The following is a 17,595-nucleotide window of genomic DNA, read 5'->3' as shown; positions in this document are numbered from 1 at the left end:
CCTCTCACGGCGCGGGGCCGACTGCCGGAGCTCGAGCCGCCTGCGGGACCGCTCCCGCCTAGCTTTCGATGTTACGGCCCAACAGTCGGAGCAGGTCTTGTCGTCATGATCGACGCCGAGACAGTGGAGGCACCGTCGGTGAGGGTCGGTGACCGACATCAGCCGGTTGCAGTCCTCACAAGGTTTAAAACCTGGCATCCCTACCGGCACCGATTGGAGTCGAAGACTCGAAGAATGATCAAAAAGATCTCAAAAAAGTTTAGTCAAAAAGTGACTAAGGTACCACTTTTTCAGGATCTGCGCTGCTGGAGCGGAAAAAAGAAGAACTGACGTCAGCACGCAGAGGCGGCGTCTAAGTACTCCGACGACATCATCACAGCGCCCACAACACCGGACGCGGAGCCGCAGACGACGCCTACCGACGTGCAAGGGTACTGCTACGCAAAAATTTCGGGATCCAGTCTGATGCCTGGGGATATTCTAAGGTAAGGAATCTAATACTAACCTGTTTCTTTCAGATGTAAATGGTGGCAGGGCAGACATCATAAGACAGAGAGAAGAGACTGCGTGGTGACTGCGTTGGTCAGTTTCAGAATCTGGAGGGGCAGAGTCAGCACAGTCTGCGAGGGATCAAAGTGTCTAGAGGCAAAACATAGCGGATGTAGCATTGCAGCTAGCAAGTAGAGTGTTTTCAAGCTGAGTGTCCCTAGAGAGAGGGCAACACAGCAACAGCATTTGAGGAGCAAGGCTACTGTAAACAAGCACGGTAGGCTTTCACTTTCATCCAGAAACAAGCTCTCGGCATTGCTGTGGCGGGGGGGGGGGGGGGAGCAGGAGCGCATTCCTTTGAAGTCTGATGCGGGGGCGGGGAAGCAGCAGCCTTTGAAGTCTGATGCCGAGGTACAGACAAATGGTGGTGCGCGATGTGCACGCGGGGGCGGCAGCCTTTGAAGTCTGATGCTGAGGCACAGACAAATGGTGGTGTGTCATGTGGCTGGCATTATGTGTGCACGCGCATAGATCACATGAACTGTATGCGATCCACCCCCCCTCAGAATAGCTACCCCTTTGGTACGTGCTCCCTGTGTAGTATAACAAGCCAGCTGATATCCAAAACCATCAAGTACATGTTTACAAGAGCTCTCTACATTTGTCTCTTTTATAGATAAAATATCCGATTTCAAAATCTTTAAATCAATAGCAATCCTTTGCCTCTTCCGGTAATCATTGAGCCCACAAATGTTTACGAAGGCAATACGGATTATACTCATTTAAGCAAAAAAATGAAAAAAAGCAAACTCCGGTTCTAGATGTGGTCAGAATCTACTACTAGAACATGGGCTTTAAATCCTGTGTTAAATTTTATTTTTTTGCTAATCTTACAATTACAACAAAGTCTGTTTGGATCCCCATTCACCCCCCCCCCCCTTTCCCTGCAATTCCACCCAGACCACACTCCTGCTGGCCAAGAGCCCAGCCCCCCACCCCAGCCCTAAACCACCAACTGGAGCAGCAGGTCACCATGGACCCTGATGGCTTCTGCAAAAAAAGACTGACTCACTCCATAAAGCAACAGAAAAAAAATACGAAAATGGAGAAAAAGATAAGAAAGAAGTGAGTAAAAACACCCCGGAACGTGAAAAAAAAAAAAAGAGACCAAAAGGCATTTTGGCCAATGTACCCCTATACAAAGTCCTTAAAAATAAAACAGAAGGCAGTGTCAGTGAAAACAGAGAATGCGGGGGCATGGCCAGGCAAGATGGCTGGGTGGATGTAATCCACTCCAGCTCCAAGAACCGTGCCGAGCGGAACATTCAAACATAGGACTAATGTTACAAAACTTACCAAAATAGGTCCAGGACGACTTGTAGAGGTGGCAGAGGACCCATAGGCGCAAGGACTCAGACACCACAGTGAGATTTTTAAAGCTGTCTGGAGCCCGGGCCGGAGGCACACGCAAGCCCAAGATGCCAGCGGAGGCAGCAACTGCAAGAGGCCTGTGGAGACGGTGAGCCCCAGAGTACGCAGCGACACCGAGAGGGAATGCAAGAGGTCAGCGAGCACCCAACGGACTAGGAGTAGTGGAAGAAGAGTGCCTGACAGGAGCTACCTTACCGACTGTGTCACACCTGATTGGCGGCAGAGACTCGAGGACGCGAAGCGCAGCCTTGTGTCTGGGAGAGCGCACGACTGGCCTCTGGCAGTAGTGGAGGTAAGAGGTGCACATAATACCAGTGGCATGGAGGGTGGGGGTGACACGGGAGAGTGCCGCCCCGGTAGACTATCGAACGCCGAGGCAAAAGCTATGGGAGACCTCATTGAGTCAGAGAGGGTCTGCCTGAACTCAAGATGGTGCCCAATGAGTGAAGGAAGGGCAGCAATAGGGGTGGTGAGCTACCAGGAAGAATCCCAGCCACTTGATCAGGGGCTGGGGAGGAGCATTGTTACTTTGCCTCCACCACCACAAACGATAATTGAAGTGTGGTAACCACAACGCTACTCCGTTTGCCTGACTCTAAGATGGTGCCTACAAATTAACACTAGGAAACAAAGGAGTCCTTGTCCTTTGAGTAAGAAGCATAGTATCATGCTGGAGAAACTAGAGGAGGTGCCCCGAGTCTCAGCATTGCCTTTCCAGGCCGCGGTTGGTGAACGAATGGACGTAGTGCCTACTTACACGCCAGACGGTGAGATTGGCCGCAACCTACAGTTATCATAAGAGTCTACTGAACTGGCTCCACACACAAACTGGTCTACACTAACGATTCCCTCCCTACCCAGACGCAATACACTGAAGGGAACCCTACACGAGGAGAGCTCTCCGAGGTCCCCATATGCCACCAAAAAAAGCGGCAAACAAGGTCTCCACATATTTCGCTGTGACGGACAAGAGACAAGAACACGGCAAAAGTAGACAGCCTAACACAATGGCACTTACTAGAGAAGACCTGCAGGTCACCCTCAAAGATTTCAAGGCTGAGTTATGCGCTGAAATCAAACAGGATTTGCAGGCCTCAATGGAACAGCTTTAGTCAGATCTCTCTGAACGCATGTCAAAACTTCAGCAAGATATGGATGCAGTGGAGGCGCGTGTCCTTGAAACTGAGGAACACATGCAAGAACTGGATACTTGCATTAGCAGGATACAGGAACAAGAGCTTCAGATGCAGCTTCAGCAGACCAGCCTGAAGGCGGAAGACCTAGAAAACAAGTTTAGAAGGGAAAACATTTGTATAAGAGGCCTGAGAGGGCGCAGAGGGACCAGACTTGGAGGCCTTTACGGAGGGACTCTGCAGAAATTGTAAGCCTGCAGCAATTGAAGATTAAAATTGACAGGGTTCACCATGTCAGAAATCAGCAGACGGGCAACAGTCGGCGCACACGGGATGTGCTGGTCAAGTTGTATTTATTTAAAACAAAAGAAACGATTTTGCAAGCTGCGAGGAAAAAAAAGGAGAAACCTAATTTTAGAGGTATAAATGTCTGTTCATCCAGGACCTGGCACCCACAACTCTGTCACAGAGGCAACAGCTCAGACCGATCACAACCAAACTCAGAGAGGACAGCATACGCTACAGATGGATATTTCCATTTGGCCTCGCCTTTGAATTGAACAACAAACTGCAACATGTCTCTGGACTAGAAGTGGGCCTGCAAATCCTGGGACTCCCTGTCCTCGAAGATGAAAATAGCTTTGGTGCTTCGAATGACCAAGGCATCAATGGGGCACCATCACAAAAGGGAAACAACGTAAAATGAGGGACTACAAATGGCACGCAAAAGAAAGAAGGAACACAGCGTCCTGTTCTAGGGGAGGGAACTCCGAAGACAGGAGAGATGGAAACAGGCTTCATATTGCAGACTAATACTTATGCTCCTTCGTCGAAAATGACAGATTGTACTGGACCTTAACCACATGGCTGCTGGGCGTTTTCCCCCCCCTGTGCTGGAAAATGCCATTTTAGTGGCACCATGACGAGCTCAGCTCGTCATCAGCACACGACACCCGTGGGTGATGACGAGCTGAGCTCGTCATCAGCATCGAAAGGGTTAACAACAAAGATTTTTGTACATTGGAACCTTAGGTTGAAACCATCCGACAGTCAGGCCTCGGTGCGTTGCCCGTAATCCCAGTTACCATACAATTTTTTATCAATACTGAATTGGCTGGGAGCCCGTTGGCTGTCTGGCTAAGGGTTTATGAAGGGTTTATCTTTTTCTTTCTTTTTCTACATAGCAGGGGGAGGAGGTAACTGGTGGTGGGAACAGAAGAAGGTTGGTCAGTCACTAAAAGTGGGGATTGCTGGGTCACTTTTCACTGTTGGAAGAAGTGAAGGTACACAACTACCAGAGACAGACAGTGGAGGCATGGGGGTACGTGTGGGAGGGCATGGGAGGGACAAGGTTTGGAGGACAGTAACATTGTCTCAATAGCCTCCAGGAATATAAAAGGCATACATTCGCCCCATAAAAGGCAACAAGTTTGGAAATACCTTTCAGACCACCAGTTCGAAGTGGCTACGTTGCAGGAAACACACCTCAAAAAAAACAGAAGAGATGAGTCTTCTCCATAGAAGCTACCCATTAATATATAGATCGTCTGCTACTTCCAAACAAAGGGGTGTCGGCCAGCTGTTTTATAGCGCGACAAAGTTCCAAACGGAGGCTATTAAATCAGACCGGGAGGGCAGAGTGATCAAGGTAAAAGGGAAACTGAGAGGCAGACTTTGCACGTACATCTCCGTATATGTCACGATACTGGGCAAAATGCATTCCTGACCTCACTCCTAGATCAGATAGAGGAGTTTGATAAGAGTCCAACAATACTCATGGGCGACTTCAATTTGATTTGGCAAGCGGATATGGACAGCACACACCCTCAGAGGGTGACCACATGCCTCTTCTCAAAGGAGACCAAGCAGAAAATACAAGCGTTAGGCCTACTAGATGAACGGCAAGCAATCTACCAAACTTGCATTGTTAAACCTTGATGCTAAACTCTACTCTGCCATATTAGCCGCAAGAATAGACACTTTGATGCCCTTAATAATCCACCCTGATCAATCAGGCTTTATAAAAGGTAGACAAACGCACAACATTCGCATTTGATCGCAAAAACTAGCAAATTCAAAATCCCAGCGATATTTGTGGGTCTAGACGCTGAGAAGGCCTTTGACAGGGTGGATTGGTCTTTCCAATTTCGGACCATGCAGAGTTTTGGCTTTGGACAATGCTTCATTAACATGGTTCGGGCGAATTATAGGCATCCACAATCGAGATTACAGGTTAACGGGTCGCAGTCGCCACCATTCACTTTGAGCAGGGGTACACAACAGGGGTGCCCGGTGTCCCCCTTATTGTTTGCTTTGAGTATTGAGCCACTGGCAGTTCAGGACAAATCCTGACAGAGGAATACAGCCACTGGCAGTTCAGGGCAAATCCTGACAGAGAAATACAATTCAGGGGTACAGAACATAAGGCCTCGCTCTTTGCTGATATCCTAATGACGTTTACAGCCCCAGACACATCACTGCAGGCTCTGCAGACAGAGTTAAATGAATTTGAAGAGGTAGTGGGCTTTAAGGTAAATAATCCAACTCCTTTATATTGAACCTTACGGTTTCGGATGGGGAAGTCAGGCAGATTCCAGGTCAGTCCGCCTTTCAATGGGCCAAACACTCTATTCAGTACTTAGGGATCCAACTTACCCCGAGGGTAGAGGACCTTTACAAGGCCAACTATCCCTCAATGTTGACTCAACTACAACAAGACCTCAAACGCTGGAAGCCACTATTCATCTCTTGGTTAGGACAGATAAACGCCGTAAAAATGACGTTGCTCCCAAAATTACTCTACTTGTTCCAGGCACTCCCAGTAGAACTAGACAGAGATCTGCTACCTAAGTTGCGATCCCTAATCACCAAATTCATAGGGCAAGGGGGAGAGCACGTTTGCCGTTCCATGTATTAAGACGCCCAAAGAAGGAGGGAGGAGTGGTGTTACCGGACATGTCATTGTATTTCAAGGGGGCTCAATTGCAGGTAATAGTGGAGTGGTCCATGAGAGAATCTGATAAACATTGGTTACACATGGACAGGGCAATAATGGGCAGGACGATCTGGGATGTCCCCTGGAGAGCAAAAAAAGTGAGACCAGCCAATGCATTCCCACGCGCACCACGCTCAGGGTTTGGGACGAAGTCACAAGGGATGGAGGTTGATATCCTTTCCTTCACCATACACCCCTATCCACTTCAACCCAGACTTCCCACCAGCTATGCAAGAAGGTCCATTTGACACCTGGCGGGAGGGGGAATGCTTGATGGTTTCAGACATGTTCCACAATTTCAATGTACTTACGTTCAAAAGTTGCCAAAGAGATTTCCAGGTCCAAAGCAGCAAGCACTTTCATTACCTCCAACTCAAACATTGGGTCTCCCAGCCCCTATTAAGGGAAGCGACCACTAGAGAATGCACCCTGATAGAGCTATGGGTTCAGAAGGCGGGCGCCATGAAGGAAGCGATCCCTTTTCTCTACGGCTTACTTTTGGCGGCAATACATTCCCCACAAGCCCACTACATGTCTTTCTGGGAACAAATTATTGGGAAAGACATCTCAGAAATGGAGTGGAAGCATCTATAGTCGTATATAACCAAGAAAAATCATTCAGTGAGTCTCAGAGAGCCCATTACAAGACCCTGTACGATTGGTACCTTTACCCCACTAAACTTAAAAAGATATTCCCTAACTCCTCTAATCTCTGTTGGGAGGGATGTCGTTTTTTTGGAGATTTTCGCCATATATGGTGGGACTGCCCGACAACTCACCCATTCCAGGCGGAGAGTCTATCTCACATCAAGGCGATCCTCAGTTACCCCATACCGACTTCTATTGAGGAAGTCCTTTTGGCATCAGAAATCCGGGGTTAGAACATCAGTCAAGAGCAGATCAAGAAAGCTTATGGGCTTGTCTAAAGGTGGCAAAAACAACGATAGCGGCAGCCTGGAAAAAGAGTGAGGCTCCAGCAGTGTCACTATGGCACTCTCTACTTTGGAGAATCCTCAGGATGGCAAGTTTAGCAGACATTTTTAGGGATGAATATACAAATTTTGAGTATCGTTGGGGCCGCTGGTTTCCTTCCTCTCGAGTGGCCTCTCCCATCAGTGGTGTGCCCACCTTCCATAAGAGCACTACAACTTTTCCAGCTCTAAGAAGATGTCTCACCCTTGTTCGTTCATTTCCAGATAAAAATCTAGTTCCACTGGACCCTGCAAGTCTAACAAGGGGTGAGAGCCTCTGCTATGCTGCAAGATTGACTACCCAATGGCATTCAGAAAGATGATCCACCAGCAGGGAAGGGGAGGGGGGCTTGTCTATATTAAAGTTGGGATGGGTTTCCTTCTCTATTTGTTTTGTGTTACTATGTTAAAAAGGTCATGACTCGAAGCATGAGAGGGAGACAAGAGGGTATCGCTTGCAGATTAAATTAATACAAATTAGATGTAAGTGATTGACCGATGGCAGATTCTTGTTTCATGCTCTCATTACTCTGTAAACTGTTGATTTCAAGTCATGTTGAATAAATAAAGCTTTGAGAGAAAAAAATAGAATGCTATAGTAAGACCAGCACCCCCTTTCCGGCTAGTTTTTAACCAGTTCCCCCCCCTTAGAGTCCCTTTTGGGGGTTTCCAGATGATCACAGCCCACGCTGCTTTCGGCCAAAAATTATTGTGCCTTTATTTTCGGGGTAAAGGAGTGTGTCCTACCCTTGAAGATAACCTTCAGTCTGGCTGGGTTAAGGAGAAACACCTGGCAGCCAAGATTCAGCAATGGGGCAAACATTTGCCGGAGACACCAACTCTTCTCCACTGTCGCATGGAATAAGTCAGGCCTCACAAAAAAGCAATAACCATCAAATGAGCGTCTTGCGTTGGGTCGAGCTTTTTCAAAAAAAGCCCAGAAAAACAGAATTGCTCTTGGCTTAACCGACTGGCCTCTCTGTCCATTATTCCGTAGGGTGAGTGGAAATCTGGGCGCCCTTTAAATCTCGGTCTCCCTGTTCCAGTAGCTATTTTGGGGAACGCACCTTTAAGTAACTTGATGATGAAGACCATGGCATTGTTGCCCTCAACGTTTTTCGCAATGCCCATAAACCATAAGTTATTTTACCGTTGGCGGTTCTCGAAATCCTCCAACTTCCAGAGCACATCAACCAGCTGTGAGTCCTGGCTCTCCACTTGAGTTTGAAGCGTGCATGTAGTCTCCTCGACAGCCACTGTCCGACTTTCCAAAGTCACCAGCCTCTCTGTCATGTCTGAGCAGAATTTATTAACCTTACTGATATCCCCCTGAATTTATTTTAGCAGCCAGATGATCCTTATGAGTCTCTGACCTAGCTTCGCCCTGTAGCTGTTTTAGCCTAGAATATATCAGACCTATAGCGGGAGCTTGCGGGGACGCGAGAGCCGGAGCAGATTGGGCTCCTATATATTCATAGAACTGTTGGGTCGCAAAGTAATCCCATGGTAGTTGAGAGGGAGCAGCCATGGCTACATGATTGGTATCAGTAAGTGAGGGACTTTTACTGCGAAGGCTACTCCTGGTCTTCTTCCTTTTTGTAAGGCGCGTTGGAGTAGTTGGAGGGAAAAGGCCATTGGGTGTGCTACTGTGAGAACCACCAGAGTCAGCCCAATCTTCAGAGATCCTCGGTGATGGCAAAACCATCCGAATCATCAGTAAGTGAGAAAAACATATCCACCTGTCTTGTGGCAAAAGCGATACAGAGGCAGATTTGTTTACTAGAAGTGCCGTGTGGCCAAGAATGGTCGGGGGTAATATTATCTAAAGTCAAATGAGCCTTAGCCAGTAACCCCCTTCAGTTCCTAGGGCCCCTTTTATCATTTGCCCCTGCATGTTCGCAAATACTTTCCACTGCGGTAGAGTCGGAAATGGCCCCCTTCTCGAGCTCAATAACAGCAGTAATGTCACTCGTCCCGGTACTCACAGGCAGGTAATCAGCATTGACCTGGCTACCTCCTCCCGCTCCTGCATTTTCGTCGTCGTGAGCTGAGCGTAGAGTAGAGGAGATGAAAAATCGAGGGAATGACAGATTGTTCCCGCACTGCTTGAATGAGTCTGTCCTCGGTGACCCGGAAACCCTGGAGGTCTCTGTCGCAATGCATCGAATTAAAACAGGGTGTCCATAGAACACAGGCAGAGACATGTGTTTGGGTGATTTCAGTGAATCCCCAAAGAACTACAACTCCCATGATGCCATGGGAATCTGCCGAATCCAACGTAGTCATGTGAGGAAGCACGAGAACATAAGCACTTCCGGGGCACCAGTCGGGTGCCGTTTAATCCCTTCCTGGAGCTGCAGCATGGACGAAGGGTGGTTCTGTAAGGGTGCTTTGTGCACCACTGCGTTTCCTAGTCCTTCTCGTTGGTGGCTGGAGTTGGTAACACTGTGGCTTGACCTGCGCAGTGTGTTATGAACCTTCTGCTTTTTTCCTCTGTTGGGCAAGTCGGGGCTCCAGCTCTTGCAGGGTGGGGACTAGCAGAACCGCATTGACTTCCGAGCTCTGCTCACCTTGGTTCCCGCATTACTTGCCACGCTGTTGTGTGGCTGTCTTCTATGTGGATTGACTCCGTATTAGCGGGCTTGTTCCGCTATTTACTTACAGTCTCCACTGCTTGCGGAGCTGCATTGTGAACTAGTACAGCGGATCAGCTGTTCTCCAGTATTGGCGAGTTGGGGACCAAACTCTTGCAGGGAGAACGAGCGGGGGCTGGTACAACGCTAGCTTCCTGATATGTTAAGGCCTGCATTTTGCAAGACATTTCACAAGGAGCGATTGTGAGACAAAAACCTTTTTTTGGCTCTTTTATGTTTTGAATCCTATGTTCATGGAACCCATTGACATTCTATAAGTGGTGACTATATAGTGCCTCAAAGGTATTGTACTCTGAAGCTATGCCTATGGTTATTTGTTAAACACAAAAGATTATAGATGGAATGTTGCACAATGGCAAAACATTCACCCCCAGTCACAGATCTGGGTTTAATCCATCGTTATTTTGCTCACCAAGCCACCCCAGTTCAGACATGGCCATATGTAAATCAGTCTTGATCCTGTGCCTCATGGGAACAGTCCAGCCCGAACTGCCAAGCCATGTCTTCCCTGGACCGGAATCAAGCATCCTAGGACCGGTTTCTGGCTATCAGCCGTCTTCAGCCAGGATAGCTGGACTCCAGTGGCGTAGTGAGCACGGGACCCACGCCTGGGCATACCCTTCTCACATAGGGTGAACAGCAAAACACACAAGATGATATACGGAATGTTGCACAATGGCAAAACATTCACCCCCAGTCACAGATCTGGGTTTAATCCATCGTTATTTTGCTCACCAAACCACCCCAGTTCAGAGATGGCCATATGCAAATCAGTCTTGACCCTGTGCCCCATGGGAACAGTCCAGCCCAAACTGCCAAGCCATGTCTTGCCTGGACCGGAATCAAGCATCCTAGGCCCGGTTTCTGGCTATCAGCCGTCTTGAGCCAGGATAGCTTGACACCCTCTGTGGGAAGGAAATGCCCAGACGTGGGTCCCGTGCTCACTACGCCACTGGAAGGATTAAACCCAGATCTATGACGGGGGTGAATGTTTTGCCATTGTGCAACATTCCGTCCATCATCTTGTGTGTTTTGCTTTGGTTATTTGTTGGCACATTTGATCCCCGGAAAGACTCAAGAGGCAAAATGTCTTGATCTGGGGATACCTTATCAGTACTATTCTTTAGGGTTATTAACCCCCCTTCCCACATCGCATACCTGAAACCCGCGTGTTGACTATTTGTTTGTGTTTATGTGTTCCCACAGCAGGGGTTGATCGAGCGTACCGAGCAGGCAAGCTCTCCACCCCTGTTAACATCCACCTGTGTAGAACATCCCGTATGTGTCTCATAATTGTAGCATACATGACCTTGAAGTTTATTGGTATCTACTAAAGGCGTATTGAACCGTGTATTCCATTATTTAGATCACAAGTGGATCCCTACTTCACTGGTTTCCTGTTCTGGAATAAGGCTTATTTTACTTTACAGGTATTTCTAACATAAGAAAGTAATGTGGGTGTTCTTGTTAGACTTCCAGGTGAACAGTGTTCTCAACGATAATGCTTTTTGTTTCAGGTCTCCTTCCCCACTGTTCCCAACTTTTCCTTCCCCGGTTTGATCACTCCATCAACTCTGTATATTCAAATCAGGCCTTGGGGCTATCAGGAGGTGGATCATACATAGCAACATACTATCCTGAGGATTAAAGGCCTTTGACAGTCTCTGCCGGGTTAGCAGTGAGGGCACCAGCTTTCGCTCTCACTCTGCCGTCTGCTTAAATCTCATCCCCCCTTCTCCTTCGTCTCTGTAATGCGGCAAGCTGTAGATGGGGAGGCAGGGGCACCTCCCTTTGTTACTTATCTTTAGCCTGCTTGGTACGTGGAGGCATCCTAGAATCCCGGGATACAGTGCTGTTCCAAGGCAGGAGCCTGGCCAGCCGAGCGAGTAGAAATGCTATCACTCTCCACGCTCTCCTTGTATGAAAAAGGAGCCCCAATAACAAGCGCAAACTGCCTCACGGGGTCCGTAGCATATCCGATCACTCCTCCCCTGCCATCAACAGAAGAACCACATCACTGGAGCGAGACAAAGGTGAGTGCAGCAGCGTTCTGAGCAGCCACCATCTTGCCCCTTTCCCAACAGGTTTCACAAACTGAATTACTATGGACTGAAAAATGAGAGATTGCAGCTAGAGGCTTTAAAACAGCCTACTCCCTTGTGGTCCTATATTTGGAAGCCCACACAATGATTAGTAAATGTGAACACTGACCAAGTTGCTGAGCTACAAGACAAAATGTAGGAAGTGGGCTCTTTATAGGATATATACCAAATTGAGAGTTGTAGGAAGGTGGATACCGGACTATGGTTACCCCAGATTTTTTGCCTTGTGTTTAGCTGGTTTCGACTTAGTTGGCCTGGGACCTTGCTAATCAGAGTCCCAGGCTATCTGCTCTCTCTGTAAAATGAACTCCATGCACCCTAGGTGCATAACCAATTTGGTACTGGACACCTTATCAGCCCCTGTACAGTGCACTACAGGTGCCCAGGGCATAGGTGCATCCAAGGCCTACCAGGGGCTGCAGAATATCTTTTGCCACCCCTGGCTGGCATTTAAATCGACACAACTGGCTGATCCCTCAGCTGGGGCAAGGTGGTGTAATCACCCCTTGCTTAGATATAGTATACCTATATCTAAACCTATATCTGGACACATATATACCTATCAGTCACTCCTATGGCAGGCCTTAACAATCCTGGAGGCAGAGAGCTTGGTTTTATGTGAGATGGTGCTCTAGCATGAGCTGAGCCTGTCTGCAGCTGTCGGGACCAACTCCCTTAGCTGTTCCGGGATATTGCCATACCATATACTCTTATGTGCATCATAATCCTCGCGGTTACTTGCTAACTTTGGTTTGGCTTTATCAAAACATGTCGTTAAAGGTGTCATACGCTTTGGAATACTACCCCCTCGCCAGTCCTGGCGACGGGGGTAGCATTCCACCCTTCTAGAGGGAGAAGACATGGTACTTTGCTAAAACGCGGTTAATCCTAACCAGAGCCTCAGTATCACAAAATGGATGCTGCTGCCACAGACACAAGTCTGACCTCCTACTGCTGACCGAAGCTTGGCAGGGGAGGCCTGGACAAAAGGTTTCCTGTCACAGGGAGGTGCTACACCTCCCCAGACAGGAGATAGTGGATTGGGGCAGGGTGGGATGAAAGAAACTAGACACTGCCTGGGGCACACAAGGTGTCCCATGCAAAATCCAGTCAAACCGGTTCTGGGGCACTCCAGCCCCAGCCCTGGCGCGAAACTGGACAAAGGGAAAGGGATGTAACCATCCCCTTCCTGGATCCCACCCATAGGAGGGACCTAGCAGGTAATCCAGCCCCCAGATTTGGAATAAAGGTGGGAGCAGTGCCAATGCACATCAGATTATCCTGACTGAAACTTATGAAACAAAACTCTGGACCCTTCGAGATCCTACTTGACGTAGAAGACTGAAGAATCTCCCTTGTGGTCAAGGAGTGACCACCCTGTGCAAACAGGAACCATCCAGCACCTCACTGTTTGCTTAGTTGCAGTTCCCACCAGAACACGAGCGACAGATCGACAAGACCCAGCTTTCCTGTCTTCCAATAGCCTGATCCACAGTCCCAGCGAATCTGAGACCCGTGTAGGAGACCTGAAGCGTGGGGCCGGCCATCTTGGAAAAACTACGAAGTGCTGACCGTGTAGCTCCCGAGGCCTCCTCGAAGCTGTGAATTGGGGTTTGAGAAGCCCCAGCTCGAGCAGCTTTTGCACCAAAGCTCTCCCCTCCACACTCACTGAGTGCTGCGTGGGGCCCTTTTTCATTTTCCTACTCGACGCGTTGGTCCGGTCGCTTGCCCGTTGGCTAGCGGCCCCAGTACCGACGAACCTTTGAATTTGCTCTGCTAATCTGGTTGCTCCAGACTGGCCCTCGCTCCCCTGAAAAGGAGCACCCGCTCTGACCTTGCTGGTCCGAGTAAGAAGCGATCTTCGAATCCTGCGTGGGTTGCCCTTGCCAAGGCTTGTTAACTCCAATCAGGAAGCCGACACCGCCAACAGCGAGAGCCTTCGTGGGACAGCTCGTGATCCACTCCTGGACATCCTCGGTGCCCCAGAGTCCACGTGGCAGCGGAGACAAGCTTCTCGACAACTACCTTATTGCGCCAGACATCGCCTGGTTCATTCCTGGTCCCTTCCTGGTTCCTTCCTGGTCTCTGGCTAGTGACCCAAACTCTGTCCCCTCTGCTTTCAGGTACTCTACATCTTCGAACCACCCTTGGATCACACCGGACACTTCTCTTCTGGCCGCCTGCAGTATCTTCATCTCCAGGCACCATCGAACTGCACGACGAAACCCGACACACTTTGGCACCTATGCACCCGCTTCCTGTGGGTGAGGTAACTCATGAACGCCGGTGCTCCTGTATGGGTTTACACCTCTAGTGTCTAAGTCTAAAGTTTGGTAATTCTAGTCCAGTCGTAAGACTCCTAAAACTGTAACTCGATAACTTTTACGCACCATTGACTTTGCATTGGTGCATGCGTGTGCTTTTAGCGCTGCACCAGAGTCCCGCGGGCCTCTCCCGACTTCATCACTGCTAGTCCCGAGTAGTCCCAGCGATTCCCAAGGCCCTAGGCCTTACCACTGATCGAATAGTGATACTTATACCACTTTTTTGATATATGGTTTGAGTGGCCACCGGCCTCATCCATAAACGTGCAACATTCATATGTTATATTGTGCTTTTGTTTAAACGCTTGTGCTTCTATACTCATAAAGAGTACAGGGGATTATTCTGAGAATAAATACATATATTTTTATAATATATAACTTGTGTGGTGTCCTTTCATTTGATATTACAGGATTGCATATGGTAAAACAGCTGGCTTCACATGCCCTCTTGAGTTTAGCCTGAAGGCTGCTTAGTCCATGCTACCCCTAGGATAGCTTGTCTTTATAAGGTTGACTTACAACCACCACCATAAGGGATTGTTTGGACTGATACAAGGTGCCAACAGAATTGTGGACATCATACATCAGGCCAACTTCCCACAAGGGTCCACGGGTTCCCTTACCAGTGGACAGGGGCTTACTCTAGCAATCCCAAGGTGCTCTACTAGTGTGGTCGAGCAGCCTTAGGCATATCAGTGGGAAGTGTTAGACATCTGCAAATACATACAATAGTCAATAAATGATATACATGACTCAATAAGAAGATACACACCAATTTATAAAAAAAAGAACACTTTTTTATAAATATTTAGGCACCAGAACCAATTTGATCAGGTAAGTACGTTTTGCAATAGAAATACTTTTGTATTCAAAAAGACGACTGCAATTTTTAGAAGTTGCAATGTTATCCTGTGAGAGGAAGATCAAGTACAGCATTCAGGTACAGTACAGCGACTTACAGGACCAATCTCCAGGAGGTAAGGTGAGTGGTGGACAAGGTCCAAGGTAGCACTAGCAGAACCCCACCAGCCTCACTAGGGCGGACGGTTGCAGGGGTGCAAACAGCGACCAGTGCCCAATGTTAATCTATGGGGATCGTTCTTTACACCAAGAGGCTGCAGCCCAGTGCGGCTGGATCCACAGGGGGGCTTAAGCTTCACGAAGCACAGGGACATAGGGACGCCGTTGGTCCTCTTCTACACAGCCCAGGGGTGATGGGTGCAGAGGTATCTTCAGGCGTCCGGTATTCCATACTGGGAGCAGTCGCGGTAGAAGGGTCTTGCTTGCGGAGGCTGCAGGCAACGTCAGAGAATCCACAAGAGGTGAAACCACAATGGACTGAATCTCTGGAGGACCCAGCTGACACCATTGCCCACTTCAACTTGAGTTTGGAGCGCCGGATGCAGTGGTGTCCCTAGGCTTTGAATTTCCGTGGTCTTGAAGTCCGCTTAGGTTTTTTTGGGTTGCCTGCAGGATGCAGGGGAACAGGTCTGCTTTTCCACTGGGGTTCTTGGTTCCAGGGTGAGGCTCTAGCAGATCTCCTAGGATTTGGGGGCTCAGCAGCTGCCCCTATAGGCACCATTGTCAAAGTAAGCAGGCAGGCCGGCAGGGTTGGCACCAAGCCATTTGCTGGATCTTCTGTTCTTGCTCTTTGCGACTCTTCATGCCAGATGTTTTTCTGGTGCCAGGGGCTCCCCTAAATACATAATTTATTGGAGTTTACTGGGAGTGTAGGGTAGTAGCCAATAGGCTACTGGCCCTTGGGGTCACTACGCCCCCTATATGACCATCTCCTGCAGGAAGTGGGCATAAATGTATCCCACAATTCCTAAGTTTGGAAACACAAAGATGCCCAACTCTGAAAAGTTGGTCCACCTCTGATTAGGCCACCTTAGGGGTGGTACTAACCTGGTGGTGGGCACAGCCTTCCTTACAAGCTAATTTACTGACTGTCAAGGTGCCTTAGGGTCCTGGACAAAGGAGGTCAGCTCCCTCCTGTGAGGGGAGCCAGAATCGCATTTCAAATGTGGTAGCTTCTTTAGTCTGCACCAAAACACGCAGCCTGCAATTGCAGTCTTGCAAGTGCTTGGTGAGGGTTCTCTTACAGTGACACAATTTGTGCTGCAGCCCTGAAAGACCCTTCTTTAGTGTTTCGTGTCCTAGGTACCAGTTAACAGGGACCTAAAGAGAGTACTTAAGGTATTTCCAATTCACAGGAAACAATTGTACAGTTTTAGGGAAAGAACCTGGTTAGCAGGAACCCAGTACAATTTCAGTCAAAGCTGCATCAGATACAAGGCAAAAATTGGGGGGGGGGGGGGGGGGGTCGGGGAATAGTGCAATGAGAATGCAGCTTCCTATTCCAATGTTAATATAAACATTTGATAAGGAGACTAGTGTGGCACCTTCATCCTAAAGTGTGTACTTGGTGTATGCTTTCAGCTTTTCCTGCCAAGTTGTAGCATGTCTGGATTGTATGAACTTGCTACTGTCCCTTTTCATACTCGTAAGCCCCAGCATTGAACTGAGCAAGCCACAAATAAGTGTTTGCTCTTTCTCACTGATTTAATTTCCTGAATACGGAACATACTAGATGTCATCACATCAATGGTATGCAAGATTCTTTCTGCCTGTGTAGAAAAAGGCAATGAATTGGTTGACATGAAAGGGACAAACCACCCTAATAATAAACTCTAAGTTTGTTCTTGCAACACTCTGTCCCAGTATATTTGGAGATGCGGCTAATGAGTACTTAGAGCTTGAAGAACACCTTTTATTCTTATTAAGGCAGTTGTTATGAGAAAGGCTTTGCTTAAAAAAAATGCATGGTGTGTTATATCACACCACATTTGGCTCAACCAGGGCTGCAATCTCTGGGGTCACCCTCTCTACCTTACATGCCCTGGGTACCCTTAGTAATATATACTAGGGGCTTACAAGTAAGTGAGCTTATGCCAATCTGGCATAAGCAAATTCAACAGACGTTTTAGGGTCAGGTCATTGCACTGAGGTTTGTTAGTAGGCCCCACCACACACACAGGCTAGAAAACCGGGAGCATCAGTCCAAAAAGTATATGGTGACCATAGAAAAAAAGACAAAATAAAAAATAAAACAAATAAAAAGTAATTCAGTTTTATCATTAAGATAGGTTCTCTTACCATTGCATGCAAACAAAACAAAGCTATCTTTACTAATCTAACAAATAAAAATGAAAACAAAACTTTCACTGTGGTAACAATCAGTATAGGAATATTTGAAACAATCAGTTTAGGAATATTTGAAATATGACCAAATATTGATAGCAAGTATTCAAAAAAACACTTGCCTGTTCTCGCTCAAATATATCAATGAGAATCTCAAGTCCAAGATTTCTCATGAAGTGATGTAGGTTAAAATCCCCTTCAGCAACTAGAAAGAAAAGAGACCTACATTTAAAACAAGAATAATTGGACTACTTCAGACACAAACATTAGACAAAACGTACACAATAATTCT

The 17,595-nt window shown here is 47.9% G+C and overlaps 1 protein-coding gene across 2 annotated transcripts in view; it reads right to left on the bottom strand.

Annotated features, from left to right (window-relative positions):
• TNKS2 (tankyrase 2) overlaps nucleotides 1-17,595 on the bottom strand; it is a 691,336-nt gene that overhangs the window by 298,034 nt on the left and 375,707 nt on the right. For both annotated transcript variants that reach the window (XM_086922459.1, XM_086922461.1), the window contains one exon: nucleotides 17,426-17,508. In XM_086922459.1, coding sequence (XP_086778585.1) covers nucleotides 17,426-17,508 — 83 coding nt within the window. The remainder of the gene's footprint in view (nucleotides 1-17,425; nucleotides 17,509-17,595) is intronic.

This window comes from Lissotriton vulgaris, chromosome 5, assembly GCF_964263255.1.
Source record: "Lissotriton vulgaris chromosome 5, aLisVul1.2, whole genome shotgun sequence".
NCBI lineage: Eukaryota > Metazoa > Chordata > Amphibia > Caudata > Salamandridae > Lissotriton > Lissotriton vulgaris.
This window is presented reverse-complemented; position numbering and strand designations above follow the sequence as displayed.